At 42.0% G+C, this 12462-nt stretch overlaps 1 protein-coding gene across 1 annotated transcript; it reads left to right on the forward strand.

The window, feature by feature from the left end:
- Window positions 1–1268: 1268 nt before the first annotated feature.
- LOC101775129 (protein tesmin/TSO1-like CXC 5) lies at window positions 1269–12401 on the forward strand. Its single transcript, XM_004965411.4, has 8 exons — window positions 1269–1876; window positions 2611–2694; window positions 3361–3538; window positions 4171–4524; window positions 4648–4739; window positions 9656–9759; window positions 10244–10618; window positions 11695–12401. The coding sequence occupies exons 1-8, from the start codon at window positions 1692–1694 to the stop codon at window positions 11871–11873; spliced, it is 1551 nt and encodes a 516-aa protein (XP_004965468.1). The 5' UTR covers window positions 1269–1691; the 3' UTR covers window positions 11874–12401.
- The last annotated feature ends 61 nt before the right edge of the window (window positions 12402–12462 follow it).

Below are 12462 nucleotides of genomic sequence, written 5' to 3' on the forward strand. Positions count from 1 at the left end.
CTCCCCTCCTCTCGCTCGACGTCTCCCCTCTCATTCGACCCCGCCGCCCGCCCCTGCCATCCTAGCCTTCGCCGCCGCCACCGGTTGATGTCCCGGTCTCCTCTCCAACCGCCGCCACCCACCCATACCTCCTCCTCCTCCTCCTCCGCCGCCGCCGGTCCCTTCCGCGACCGCTGCCCATCCCCTGCCTCCTTTTCCTCCTCCGCGCACCCACCCCTGCCTCCTCCGCCGCCGCCGCCTATCACTACCTCAGCCGCCGCCTAGGAGACCGCCTACTCCATAGGTGCCGTAGTACCCACCGCCCAACGCATAAGTGCGCTTAGGCGACCACAGGATTCCATCTTTTAGAACATTGTTCACGCTAGGAAGTTGTCAAGAAGCTCAAACAAACATACCCTAGACGATCCTATCTCCTTACCTTTTGGGGTCCACCAAATTGGAGCATTTAGATAAATCATTTTATACATAGTTTAGACTAAATACAAATATTTAAATCACTTTATTTTAGTCTTTAAATTACATATCAAACCTGGATTTCAGAGCTAGAGTTGTGCCAAACAGAATCTTACATTACCGATTCTATATAAATTTTCATATGTTGATGGTCAAAAATAAGATTGTTTGACTGTTAGCAATTCTAAAATGTCGTGCACTTGATCTATGTGACTATATAGTTAAAACTTTACTTATACATTTTACATCTATGCATATTTAAACTCAAGAGTGAGTAGTGATCAATATTGGTTAATTAGGTTATTCATGGTAGAACCTATCTACACATGTTGATGTTCTACACTCAGTATGGGCACCCGCACGTAGGTTCATTCTATGAATTAATGCCACTATTCGAAGGTTCTTAGGGTGATTTTTTGCGTTTATGAACTCCTAGAGGTAGGAGGTTGGGTTGCGTTTATATTTCGAAAAAGAATTCTCAAGTATATAAATCTCATATGAATAGCGGTCACCGCAGGGCGGAAGAAAACACAGTTAGATGCTTGTACAAGAAATATAATTTATCTGATTTTAGTTGCACTTTTAGTTATTCACTTTTGCCAAAAAAAACTCCATAATTTAGATTATTTATCTAATACAAATGAAAAGGTGAAATTCGTCACACAAAAAAAACTTGTGAAAGTTTGTGGTCTGCATCAGCTTTAATCTCTACTGCTATTCTGTGAGTTATATTCTTCCGACTTCCGATGTGGCAGCGCAAAAAGATTTAACATCGGAGAGAGATTCAAAAAATTGTTCCGGAAAAGGAAAGTAAACAGAATATAATACCTTGAGATTCAAAAATTTGGGAGAGAGACCAACCAAACCTCCTGCATTGCCCATCAGCTTCTTCTCCCCCTCCCACACCACCTCCCTCCCAAATCCGCCCGCGGCATAAATTTCTTCGGCCTTCACCTCTCCGAATCCTTCTCCATCTCCTCCTCGAATTCCGCTTCTTGGATTTGATCCCCTCCTATTGGCGCTCTTCCTTTCACTCGCTTTTTTTTTTATTCTCCGTAGTTGGGAGCCGCCCAGGAACTCGAGTTCTTGGTTCCCTGATCCAAACTGCCCCAATTCCGCGAGGTAGCGCGGAAAGATTGGATTGCGAGGCCTCTCCCAGTGGTTTAGACGGATAAATCGGAGAAGCCATAGGGGAGCTTTGGTTTCTGACCTAAGGCGGTGGAAAGTTTGGTTTGTTGATGGAGCAGGAGAAGCAGCAGAGGGTGGAGCCGCCGGCGCCGGCGCCGGCGCCCACGCCCGCGCCCCAAGCGTCATCAGAGCCAAGGGCGCCACCACATCCGCAACAGCAGCCGAAGCCGGCGATACCGGTGCAGCCTTCTTTGCCGGTGACGAGGCCGTGGCCAATGTCCATCATCCCTTCTGTGTGAGCAAATCGTTTCCTTTGAGAATTTGAATTCTATTGTGCGGTGTGTTGACTTATGGGTGTCGAGAATTCAGGCCATGCATATTTTGTTTGTATTTTGTCCTTTCAAAAGTTTTAGGTGCTTCTAGATAGCAGTCGTTCAGTCTGGTTAGTGGATTTTTTTTCTTTATTTGGACCTGGACATGTACGGGGATGCGCTATAATTTGTGCTGAGATGTGGCACTATGCACTTCGTGCTTTGCAATGCTGTGCTTACTGGTTGCTGAATCGGTTAGAGATTATTAGGGTTTGACTGTTTTACTCCTAGTGAAATTATTAAGCATTTTGAATTTGAATTGCTATAAATGTGAATAGGAGTGCTGTGGACATTGTAGGCAAGTAGGCTTATATATTTCACCACAATCCATTCCTAGCTTGTTAACTCCGAGGTTTCATTTTGGCAGAAAGGTTGTTTTGGTGAATAGAGTTGTCTTAATGGCTTTTCATTTTTTTCTATGCCTTGGAGCACAGATGGAAAGAATGTATCCTGAAACAATATCGCAATATAGCCATCCTACTTCTGTATTCTTTATCAGGAACGGGTCTTATCCATGATGTTAGTATTTATTAGCAAAAGTAATTTTGTTGCTCGTGTGTGAGTACATTTTCATTTCTTGCTTCGAGAGAAAAAGGAATCACTGCATTCATAAACAACTTCTTTTTGCTTATATATTGCTTTCGATTTTTTGTTCCAGGAAGCCTGCAGTTGAAGTGAAGAGTGGTACCCCAGCCAAGAAAAAGAAACACTGTAATTGCAAAAACTCACAATGTTTGAAGCTGTGAGTACTCTAGCACATGAATTTTTGTTTCAATCATGACATCATTTATTAAAACATTCAATGTAATTGAATGCTATCTGCAAATGCATACTTTTACATTATATTTGCATGCAAATAAGGGCCATGTATGTTATTATGTCAGTGTTTAACTAAACTGAGTTACTTGTTCAATAAGAACTTCCATATTTTAAAATGTTAAGTATAGTTGAATGGGTTGATCTCTTCACAAAAGAGAAAAAGAATAGGATGTTTGATTGTGTAATAGTCTTGACCATATCATTATCCTCACCATTGGAAAAATATATTAACAGCACATTATATGAGCTGAGGCAGTTCCATTCGTTTTGAATGATGTTTATATGCATTGGGCAAATATAAAGAAATGAGGCATAATTATATCAAGCTTTACTTTGAGAAGGTGTTGATATTGTTGTTGAATCATTTTCAAGCAAAATTTGCAGTTTTAGCGCTGTCCATTTGTCTTTTTTTTTCCTTCTCTCAATGGAATGTTGTGTTCCCCACTTTTTGCTAATATTCCCAATTAGGTAGCTCTGTGTTTTATCTCAAGTTGATGAATCGTAAGTAATCTGAAATATGAGTATTTATTATGAACAGAACATCATGTGGATAGAAGGTACAGTCACTAACATGATTTTTATTTCTTAGGTATTGCGAGTGTTTTGCAGCTGGTGATTATTGTGATGGTTGCAACTGTAAACAATGTGGAAACACTGTTGAGAATGACAAGGTTAGACAGGAGGCTATTAACAACACAATTCTACGGAATCCGAATGCCTTTCAACCTAAGATTGAAAATAGCCCAATTACTCCCAGTGTTCGGAAGGTACACTTACATTCAATACACTAATGGAATAGTTTAAATTTATTCTGTGCACTACAATAGCCATTTGCTTAGTAACAGTAGCAGATCACATTTAAGTTATATATAAGTGGATAAATAGAAGTTTAAATCTTTATTGAGTCTGTGCCTGACCTGTGATTCTGCTTGCCCTTTTCTAATATACTGCGCTTGTGCTTTGTAGAAACCATTCATTTTCCTGCTTGCCATTTGTAGATATACATAAAGTTATATTGAATCGGATGCCCTGGCGTTACCTTGCTGCTCTTTTTATCATGTTGACTTGCACTGTGCTTTCATACTTGAATCCTAACAGTCTTTATGATCATTCCCTATGCTAGAAGTCGCATAGGTGGATCAGATTTCATGGCATCATCCATTTATATTCTGAGTGGCTAGTAACTTACAATCCTTTTGCATTATATACTATGGTCTGCTAAAACTCTTTTGTGCTGTGTTGAATCATATTAACTTTATATATTATGCTTCATTTGTCATCTGAATAAAAACTCCAATATTTTTTTCATTTTAAAGTCATTCTTTTTATATATTATTTTATTGGATTCGGATGAAATACTCCTTTTTTTATTTTAATATATCATTTAACTGGTTATCAGGATGCTGGAGCGCCACCTTCACTTCCAAAGCATAATAAAGGTTGTCACTGCAAGAAGTCGGGTTGTCTAAAGAAGTACTGTGAATGTTTCCAAGCAAATATCCTTTGCTCCAAGAATTGTAAATGTATGGATTGCAAGAACTTCGATGGAAGTGAGGAGCTGCGCGCTATAATTCAAGGGGATAATTCATGTGATCGAAATAACATTCAACAAGCAGCTAATGTTGCTCTGAATGGTGCCATTGGATCTTCAGGGTATAGATTTTCTCCAGTTCGTAGAAAAAGGCCTCCAGAAGATCCCCATTATCAGAGATTAAATGTTGAAGGAAATATGATGCAGATGCAGTTTCAAGAGGTATTGATTAAGTTTTTGGGATGATTGTTTACGCTTGCCCAGTGCTCATTTACTTCTCAGTGATATTGATTTGTTTGTACTTAAGCTTTGAAATCTCTGGACTAAAACTATTTCTGTGTACAGGTTAGCCATTTGGATGCTTCCCAAATTGCTTCATCTACTGGACTTGAAGGTTCCACTGGCAATTTCCACAGTAAATCTAAACTAGTCTATAGGTAAGTAAAAAAAATGCAGTTTTATTTGGACCTATGAATGAAAGGATTCAAATGAACTTTAATTGCTTTGAGGCTTTTGCCATTTCAATAGCATAAGCTCTGGACTGCTAAAGTAAATTTCCTTTGGGTTTTTTTTCTCGAACAACGCAGGAGAGCTGCGTGTTATTTCATTAAGAGAGAAAAGAGCGTACAACGAGTCCGGTTAAGGACCAAAATTTGAGTACAAACACACACACACACACACCCAAGGGAACTTACAGATGCGCCACAGAAATCAACAGCACCTCGACCAAGGCCAACCCAGCCTAGGCAGGTGGGGACAGAGACCTAACAAGGAACTCCTGAAGATTGGTTGCCCCAGCCATACCCCAAAGGCTACACTCATCAGTTACTGTCTGAAGCAGTACTGATGTGCATGGCCTTGAATTCTCGAAAACACAGGAATTCGTGTGTTTCCAAACTTTTTTCTGGAATATGCAAGAGAGCTGCGTATCATTGCATTAAGAAAGGGGATAAAAGGCTTATATAGCCATATAGCAGCACACACAACAACACTACACACAGGCTCTAGGTTACATACGCGCCCATTAGAACTGTTAAAAGTCGACCCTCCTCACCAATGGGCGCTGCTAAACCCCAGGTCGAGCAGCAACCAGTTCACTAATGCCTTTAGCGCTTGCCAGCCTCCAGAGAGCGGCTTCTTCCTGTGCAAGGAGAAGCACCCGCTCTATCGTAGGCGAGGCACCATTGAACACAATATCATTCCTCTCCTTCCATGACAGCCAGGCACCTAGTATGACCAGTGAATTGAATCCTCTCTTTGTTCTTTTGTCAAGAGTGCTACCAGCTTGTTGCCACCAGTCAAAGAACCCAGTAGAAGATGGTTGAGGTGCAATATCCGGGAGTCCAAAAATGCGAAGAAGCTGAAACCAGAATTGCCGAGAGAAGACACAGGAACACAGGAGGTGCTGAATGGTTTCATCCTCCTGGTCCTTGAGGGGGCAGTGCTCAGGATGAGGTAGACCCCTTCTAGCAAGTCTGTCAGCTGTCCAACATCGGTTATGTGCTACTAACCAAAGGAAGAATTTGCACTTCCTGGGACCCCAATTCCTCCAAATTAGAGTGCTCGGCTCAAACCGGACTGCTCCAAGGAAAAAAGCCTCGTATGCTGTCTTAGTAGAGAACTGTCCTGAGTTGTCAAATTTCCATTTATGAACATCCTCAACCTCTGGCAGAAGCAAAGTTTCCTTCCCAAATATCCAGGAATTCTAACAGGACCGCCACTGAGTAGTGCCCCTGGATATCTTGTACCCACTGATTGTCCAGAAGTGCTTCCTGAACATTACGTTTCTTAACCCGCCTCTTGGGTACAGTTGCAAATAAATTGGGTGCCAATAGCTGAATAGAGGACCCTTGTAACCACCGGTCAGTCCAGAACTTGGTGTTCGCCCCATTGCCAACTTCCGTAGTTACAGAAGCAGCAAATATGGCCTGTGCATTCCCATGAACTGTGACCGGGAAGGCTGCCCATGGCTTATCAGGTTCAGTTTTACTCAACCACAACCAACGGACTCTGAGTGCCCAGCCAAACCTTTGAAGGTCTAAAATGCCCAAACCACCAAGCTCCTTAGGACGACACACCTTGGGCCATGCTAATAGACAGTGACCTCCTTTCGCCTCCTTCCGGCCTCACCACAAGAAATTACGACGGATCTTATCCACTGCCTTTAGGCACCATGGAGGAAGCTCCAAGGCAGTGGCGAAATATATTAGAACTGAGGTGAGAACCGATTGCACATATGTAGCACGACCAGCTCGATTCATCAACTCAGATTTCTAGCCTGGCAAATGATCAGCAACCTTCTCAATCAGAGGATGTAACTGTGCCTTAGACAGCTTCTTGATGGAAAGAGGGAGACCAAGGTATTTGCAGGGAAACTCCTGAACCACACATGGAAAATGAGTCTGAACCACAGCCAGGTCTTGTTCTAAACATTGAATAGGAGAGACACTGCATTTCTGAATATTTGTTCTGAGTCCTGAAGATGTGCCAAATAGCTGTAACAGTGCATCCACCATTTGCAAGTCTGTGGCGACTGGGCGAAGAAACAGGACCACATCGTCGGCATACAAGGAGACACGATGATGAATATTTCTAGTGGAAATTGGCTGCAGCAGCCCTTCAGTGCTCGCCTTTTCAATCAAGCTATTCAGGACTGACCAGGATAAAAAGCATAGGAGAGAGTGGGTCACCTTGCCGAAGTCCACGTCGGTGGAATAAAACCTCACCTGGGACCCCATTGAATAGCACCCTAGTTGATGACGAGCCAAGCAAGCCACTGATCATATCTCGGCTTTTACACCCAAAACCCCTTTTCTGAAGAACCTCCAAAAGAAACGGCCAAGAAACTGAGTCGAAGGCCTTAGAAATGTCCAGCTTCAATACAATGCGTGGCTACTTTTGTTGATGCAAGAACCTGGCTGTCTGCTGGACAAGGATGAAATTGTCATGGATACATTGCCCTTTCACAAAAGCACTTTGATTGGATGACACCAGCTCGCTGAGTCTTCCTGCCAGGCGGTTTGCCAACAATTTTGTGACCAACTTAGCAAAGCTGTGAATGAGACTAATTGGTCGAAAGTCCTTAACAGAGGATGCATTATCTTTTTTGGGCAAGAGGGTTAGCAGTGTTGAGTTAAGAAGCTGCATGTTTCTAAAATTCCCGCGCTGCACCGATGATATAGCTGCCATTAAATCAGATTTGATAACTGGCCAGCACATCTTATAGAAACGCCCTGTGTAACCATCCGGGCCTAGGGCCTTATCTGGAGGCAAATGCTTGATGGTGTTCCACACCTCATCCTCAGTAAAAGGCAGTTCCAGGTCGACCAGATCAATTTGCCTCAAGTTCAGCTCATCCAGATTGATTGTCGTATCACGCTGGCCACTTGTGCCCAACAACTGATCATAGAAATCAAAGATTGCTGCAGCCTTATCCACATGGCTAGTCAGCACCTGATCATCTGCTATTATTTGTGAAATGAAATTTTTCCGCTTCCTATGGCGAACATGAGCATGGAACAGCGCTGTATTAGCATCCCCATCTTTCAACCAGTTGATCCTTGACCTGACCCGAGCAATTGTTCTCTGCATAGAACTCAAAGCTAGAGAATGCTTTTTTAAAGAGTGCAGCAACCAAAGCTCCCCTTCAGATAGCTGTCGGCTGTCCTAAGCAATTTCAAGTCGATGAATGATTTCTCTGGCAATACCAAGTTGAGCACCAGTGTTTCTAATGCATTTCTGACTCCAGCTTTGTAAAGCATGGCCGCATGGGTGAGCACTTTAAATTTCAGTGACAATGTCTCCAGAGGACAAGCCCTTGCTTCTACTGAACCCCAGGCCTGAGCGACCACTTCCTGGAGTCCTTCCAGTTTAGGCCAGAATGATGCAAAATGGAATCTGCCCTTACCAGGTAGCATGTCATTCAACCCTATAATTAGGGGACAATGGTCCGAGTCCAATGAGGCTGCACTTTGCAATAGACAACTTGGAAATAGATTTTCCCATTCCATGGTAGAGAAAACCCAGTCCAGCCTACTAAGAGTGGGTGAATTGCCACCATCACTCCATGTGAATTTGCGACCAATAAGGGGAAGTTCTTTGAGAGCCAAATCATCCAGGACTCGACGGAAACGACCCATCATAGCACGGTTGAGGTTTGCATTGTTCCCTATAGATGAGGTTGAAATCCCCGGCTACCATCCATGGGCCATGACAGTGAGTGCGGATCAAGCGGAGTTCTTGCAAGAAATTGATCTTCTCCTCATTCCCCTGCAGACCGTACACGCAGGTGAGCCACCATGGTTCGCTGTCAGCGGGAAGAAATTGGACAGAAGCACAGTGAGTGTCCACCCGAAAGTTCCTAGCAGGGCCAAGAGCTTGCTTCCATGCAACAAGTATCCCTCCACTAGCACCCACCGAAGGCACAAACACAAAGTGACAGAAATCCGACCCTAAAGTAGACAGAACAAACCACTGAGAAATACTTTCCATCTTAGTTTCTTGAGGGGCAAACTATGTCAGCTCTAATGGACTGGACCAACATTCGGACAGAGTCTTGACAAGCTGAGGAATTCAGACCCCGCACGTTCCAAATGAGAATCTTGGAAGGATCCATATAGTGTTTCCAAACTTCCCAAGAAACCAGAATGATTAGTGAGTTGAGTTCTTTTTTCATCTCCTTAGGCACTGAACTTAAAGCCTTCCTCCACCAATTAGAAAAGCAAGCCTCCGTGGCTGAAGGTGCCAGGGAGATCAGCTTCGATGGTTGGAGGATCAGGGTCCAAATCTGTCTTGTGAAAACACAGCCCACTAGAAGATGCTGAATTGTTTCCTCCTCTTGATCAAAAAAAGGACAGACCTCTGGGTGAGGCAGGCCTTGTTTGGCAAGACAGTCCACAGTCCAGCAGTGATTGTTGATAGCTATTCCTTTGGTGTTAGTTTCTTGTGGTTTGTGCCATCTCACGGTAGTGTACGGTACCTGGCTCATGAATTCTATGATGTTGGGTTTATTTCTGAATAGGTTGCTCTGTTCAACACACCAACACTGCCACCAACAACAAATCATTTTAATCCCAAACAAGTTAGGGTAGGCTAGAGATGAAACCTAACAAGAATAAAGGATCTTCCAAGATAAATAATTAAAAAAAACTAAAGAAATATTTACTCTGTTAAAATGTTGTTATGCATCTATGATTCCAATATGGTATAATGATATTTTTTTTTCCTGAAAATATGCACATATACATGGCAAACCAACATATTTACATCTATGTTAATCGATATTGCAGTAGTACTACTTTGATTATTCCTTATATGCTTTGTGTATCCTTCTAATGAAATGATATCTTGTTAGGTCTCCACTAGCAAATACTATCCATCCTAGTGATGTCAACGACCTAGCCAATCGTTTGGTGATTGTATGCAGAAAGGCAGCTGAAGGATTCACAACAATAGCTGGTACACAAGGAAATCCTTTTCTATTTGACCGGACTATTTCAACCTCTCTGCATGAACATGCTAATTTTGTGAACTCAGTTTTTCACAATGAAAAGATGAACTACCATGGTGATCAGAAACAAATGAAAAAAAAGGTCTCCTGTTTTATGATTGCATCTCAAGAATTATTTTAATACATTTAACATTGCCCTATGCACCTGAAAGTGTGTCATTTGGACATGGATGGAGAACTTTAGATGCTTACATAGTTATTTATTAAATGAGAGAAACCAATAGTTTTCCTATATGTTTTTATGTTTAACTGAAAATTTGTCCAACTAGAAGAATAGTTTTGCTTCAGTTTGGCGCTATCTAGTGTAACTATCATTGTGATGCACACTTGGAATAATCCTTTTCAGCACCAAATGCACTAATGAAATTGCAACCATTATCATTCAAGTTTTACTGTTTTAGTTTTGTGAATGTATTCTTTTCATATTTGTAGATAACAAAGTGGAGATGGAAATAGATAGGGAAGTTTTCATAAATACTGACCAGAATTTCGACGAGAACAAGAAAGAATTCCAGAAAGCTGCTGCTAGTCAACTTGGCGATGTGACCAAAATAGATCAGCAAATTCCTGGTGACTCTGGATCATATTGCTCTAACACCCAAGAGGATTCTAGGCCTGCCTCTCCAGGAACACGAGCTCTATTGTGTGATGAGCAGGATCTCACATTTGGAACAGCTTATAGAAGTTCAATTCCAGTAGCATTGCATGATCAGGACATTTCAGAGCTACAAACTGCACAAGAAAATGTAGTGTTGAGGGAATTCAGAAACTACCTCCGGTTAATTATCGCACGTGGAAAATTAAATGGTGAGTTGGATTTCTATAAGAAACCCTTCCGTTCAGTAATATTCTTTTTTTTTCTTGAACACCGTTCAGTAATATTCATGCTGTTTTGGCATATCGGTCTAGTTACATTTGGATGTATTGAAAGAGCGCTCACCCCTGCTATATCCTTTATTTTCAAATTACTAGTTCTGTTTCATGTAGAAAAACCAGGAGGATGAACTGAATTAAGGGGGTGTTTGGATAGCAGGTGCTAAATTTTAGCACCTGTCACATCGGATGTTTGGACACTAATTAGGAGTACTAAACATAGTCTAATTATAAAACTAATTGCACAACCCCTAGGCTAAATCACGAGACGAATCTATTAAGTCTAATTAATCCATCATTAGCGAATGGTTACTGTAGCACCACATTGTCAAATCATGGACTAATTAGGCTTAATAGATTCGTCTCGCGATTTAGCCTAGGGGTTGTGCAATTAGTTTTGTAATTAGACTATGTTTAATACTCCTAATTAGTGTCCAAACATCCGATGTGACAGGTGCTAAAATTTAGCACATGCCTCCCAAACACCCCCTAAGAAAAGGAACTGGGCCATTTTAGTTGGCCTAGGATAATTAAGAATTAAGAATAGGAACTGAACCTCCAGCACACAAGTTTGGAGTTTGGGTACTTATTTCTTCTCATTTACAAACCTACCTAGATCATGGTAGGTTGGTCGTTTTTTTTAAGTTTTTACTGAATTAAGAAATTTGAAATTGGTTTACAGTTGGCAAATGTGAATTCTGGATGACTAATTCTTGTTGACCTATATTTATCAGATTTTAAAGAAGAATAAATTTATTAGCTCCTACTGGCCATCATCAAAGTATTTCAATACTTGGCATAAACTAAGAATTATATTCAACAAGCATTTGCATCCTTTTCTGGTTTTTATATAATGTTTTAGCCCAGATGTTTGAAACTGTGCTCCCTTGTTTCTTTTTTTTTTTGGCTTGTGAAATGTGCTGTTGCTTTTCTTGTGTGCGCGCGCGCGCGCGTGTGCGTGTGTGGTTTCTTACTGAACTTACGGATATGTTGGTTTGCTGGTATAACAGAAGGAAAATCCTCATCAGGGACAGTGATGGAACTGGATGCTACGAGGAATCATGAATCAAGCACCACTTTACCCCCAGTAAGAGCTGAAGAAAAATCCTGTGCTCCGGATGACCCCAGAAATCCTAAAACAAGTAAATCATTTGGATCAGATGGTGTATCAACGCATGAGATAAAATAGACTTAGCTCAGAGTTTATATTTTTTTATGTCAAGATAAGATATGTATTGTACCACAGCCAATCTCCATGTACATACGGATAGTATAGTCCTTGGCCCTGTTTGTTTTCGCGGGGCGGCACGCGACCGCGCGGCGCCGTGCCGCAGCGACTCCCCCGCGGCGGTCGTTTCGCGGCCCCGCGTTAAAAAACGAACGCGGCGTTGGCACCACGCGGCGGCCGCGGCCGTTTCGGTGGGATTATCGCGGTCCACTACCACACCGCGCCGCGGCCGCCGAAACAAACGGGGCCTTTGTTGCCTGTAACGGCAACCGGCCATGTAGCATTAGTTATTCGTGTAAGCAGGAAAGAAAAATCCTGCTGATCATGTAATTATTTTTTAATAATAAGTTCCTATATGATTTTCCTATGACACTAAGAAATATTTTTCTTTGCGGTCTGGGGGGCAGTCCTTCCCCCACCTGCAAGAAGTTTTATTTTTCTCTTAATTTTCTTTGCGAGAAATTGTAAGAAATAGTTGATGTTGGATCTTGTCTAGGTGATCGAAATTGATGTAAAGATCTCCAAGATTAAACCGATTACTTGCGCTTGA

The sequence above is a fragment of the Setaria italica genome, chromosome IV (genome assembly GCF_000263155.2).
Source record: "Setaria italica strain Yugu1 chromosome IV, Setaria_italica_v2.0, whole genome shotgun sequence".
Classification (NCBI taxonomy): domain Eukaryota; kingdom Viridiplantae; phylum Streptophyta; class Magnoliopsida; order Poales; family Poaceae; genus Setaria; species Setaria italica.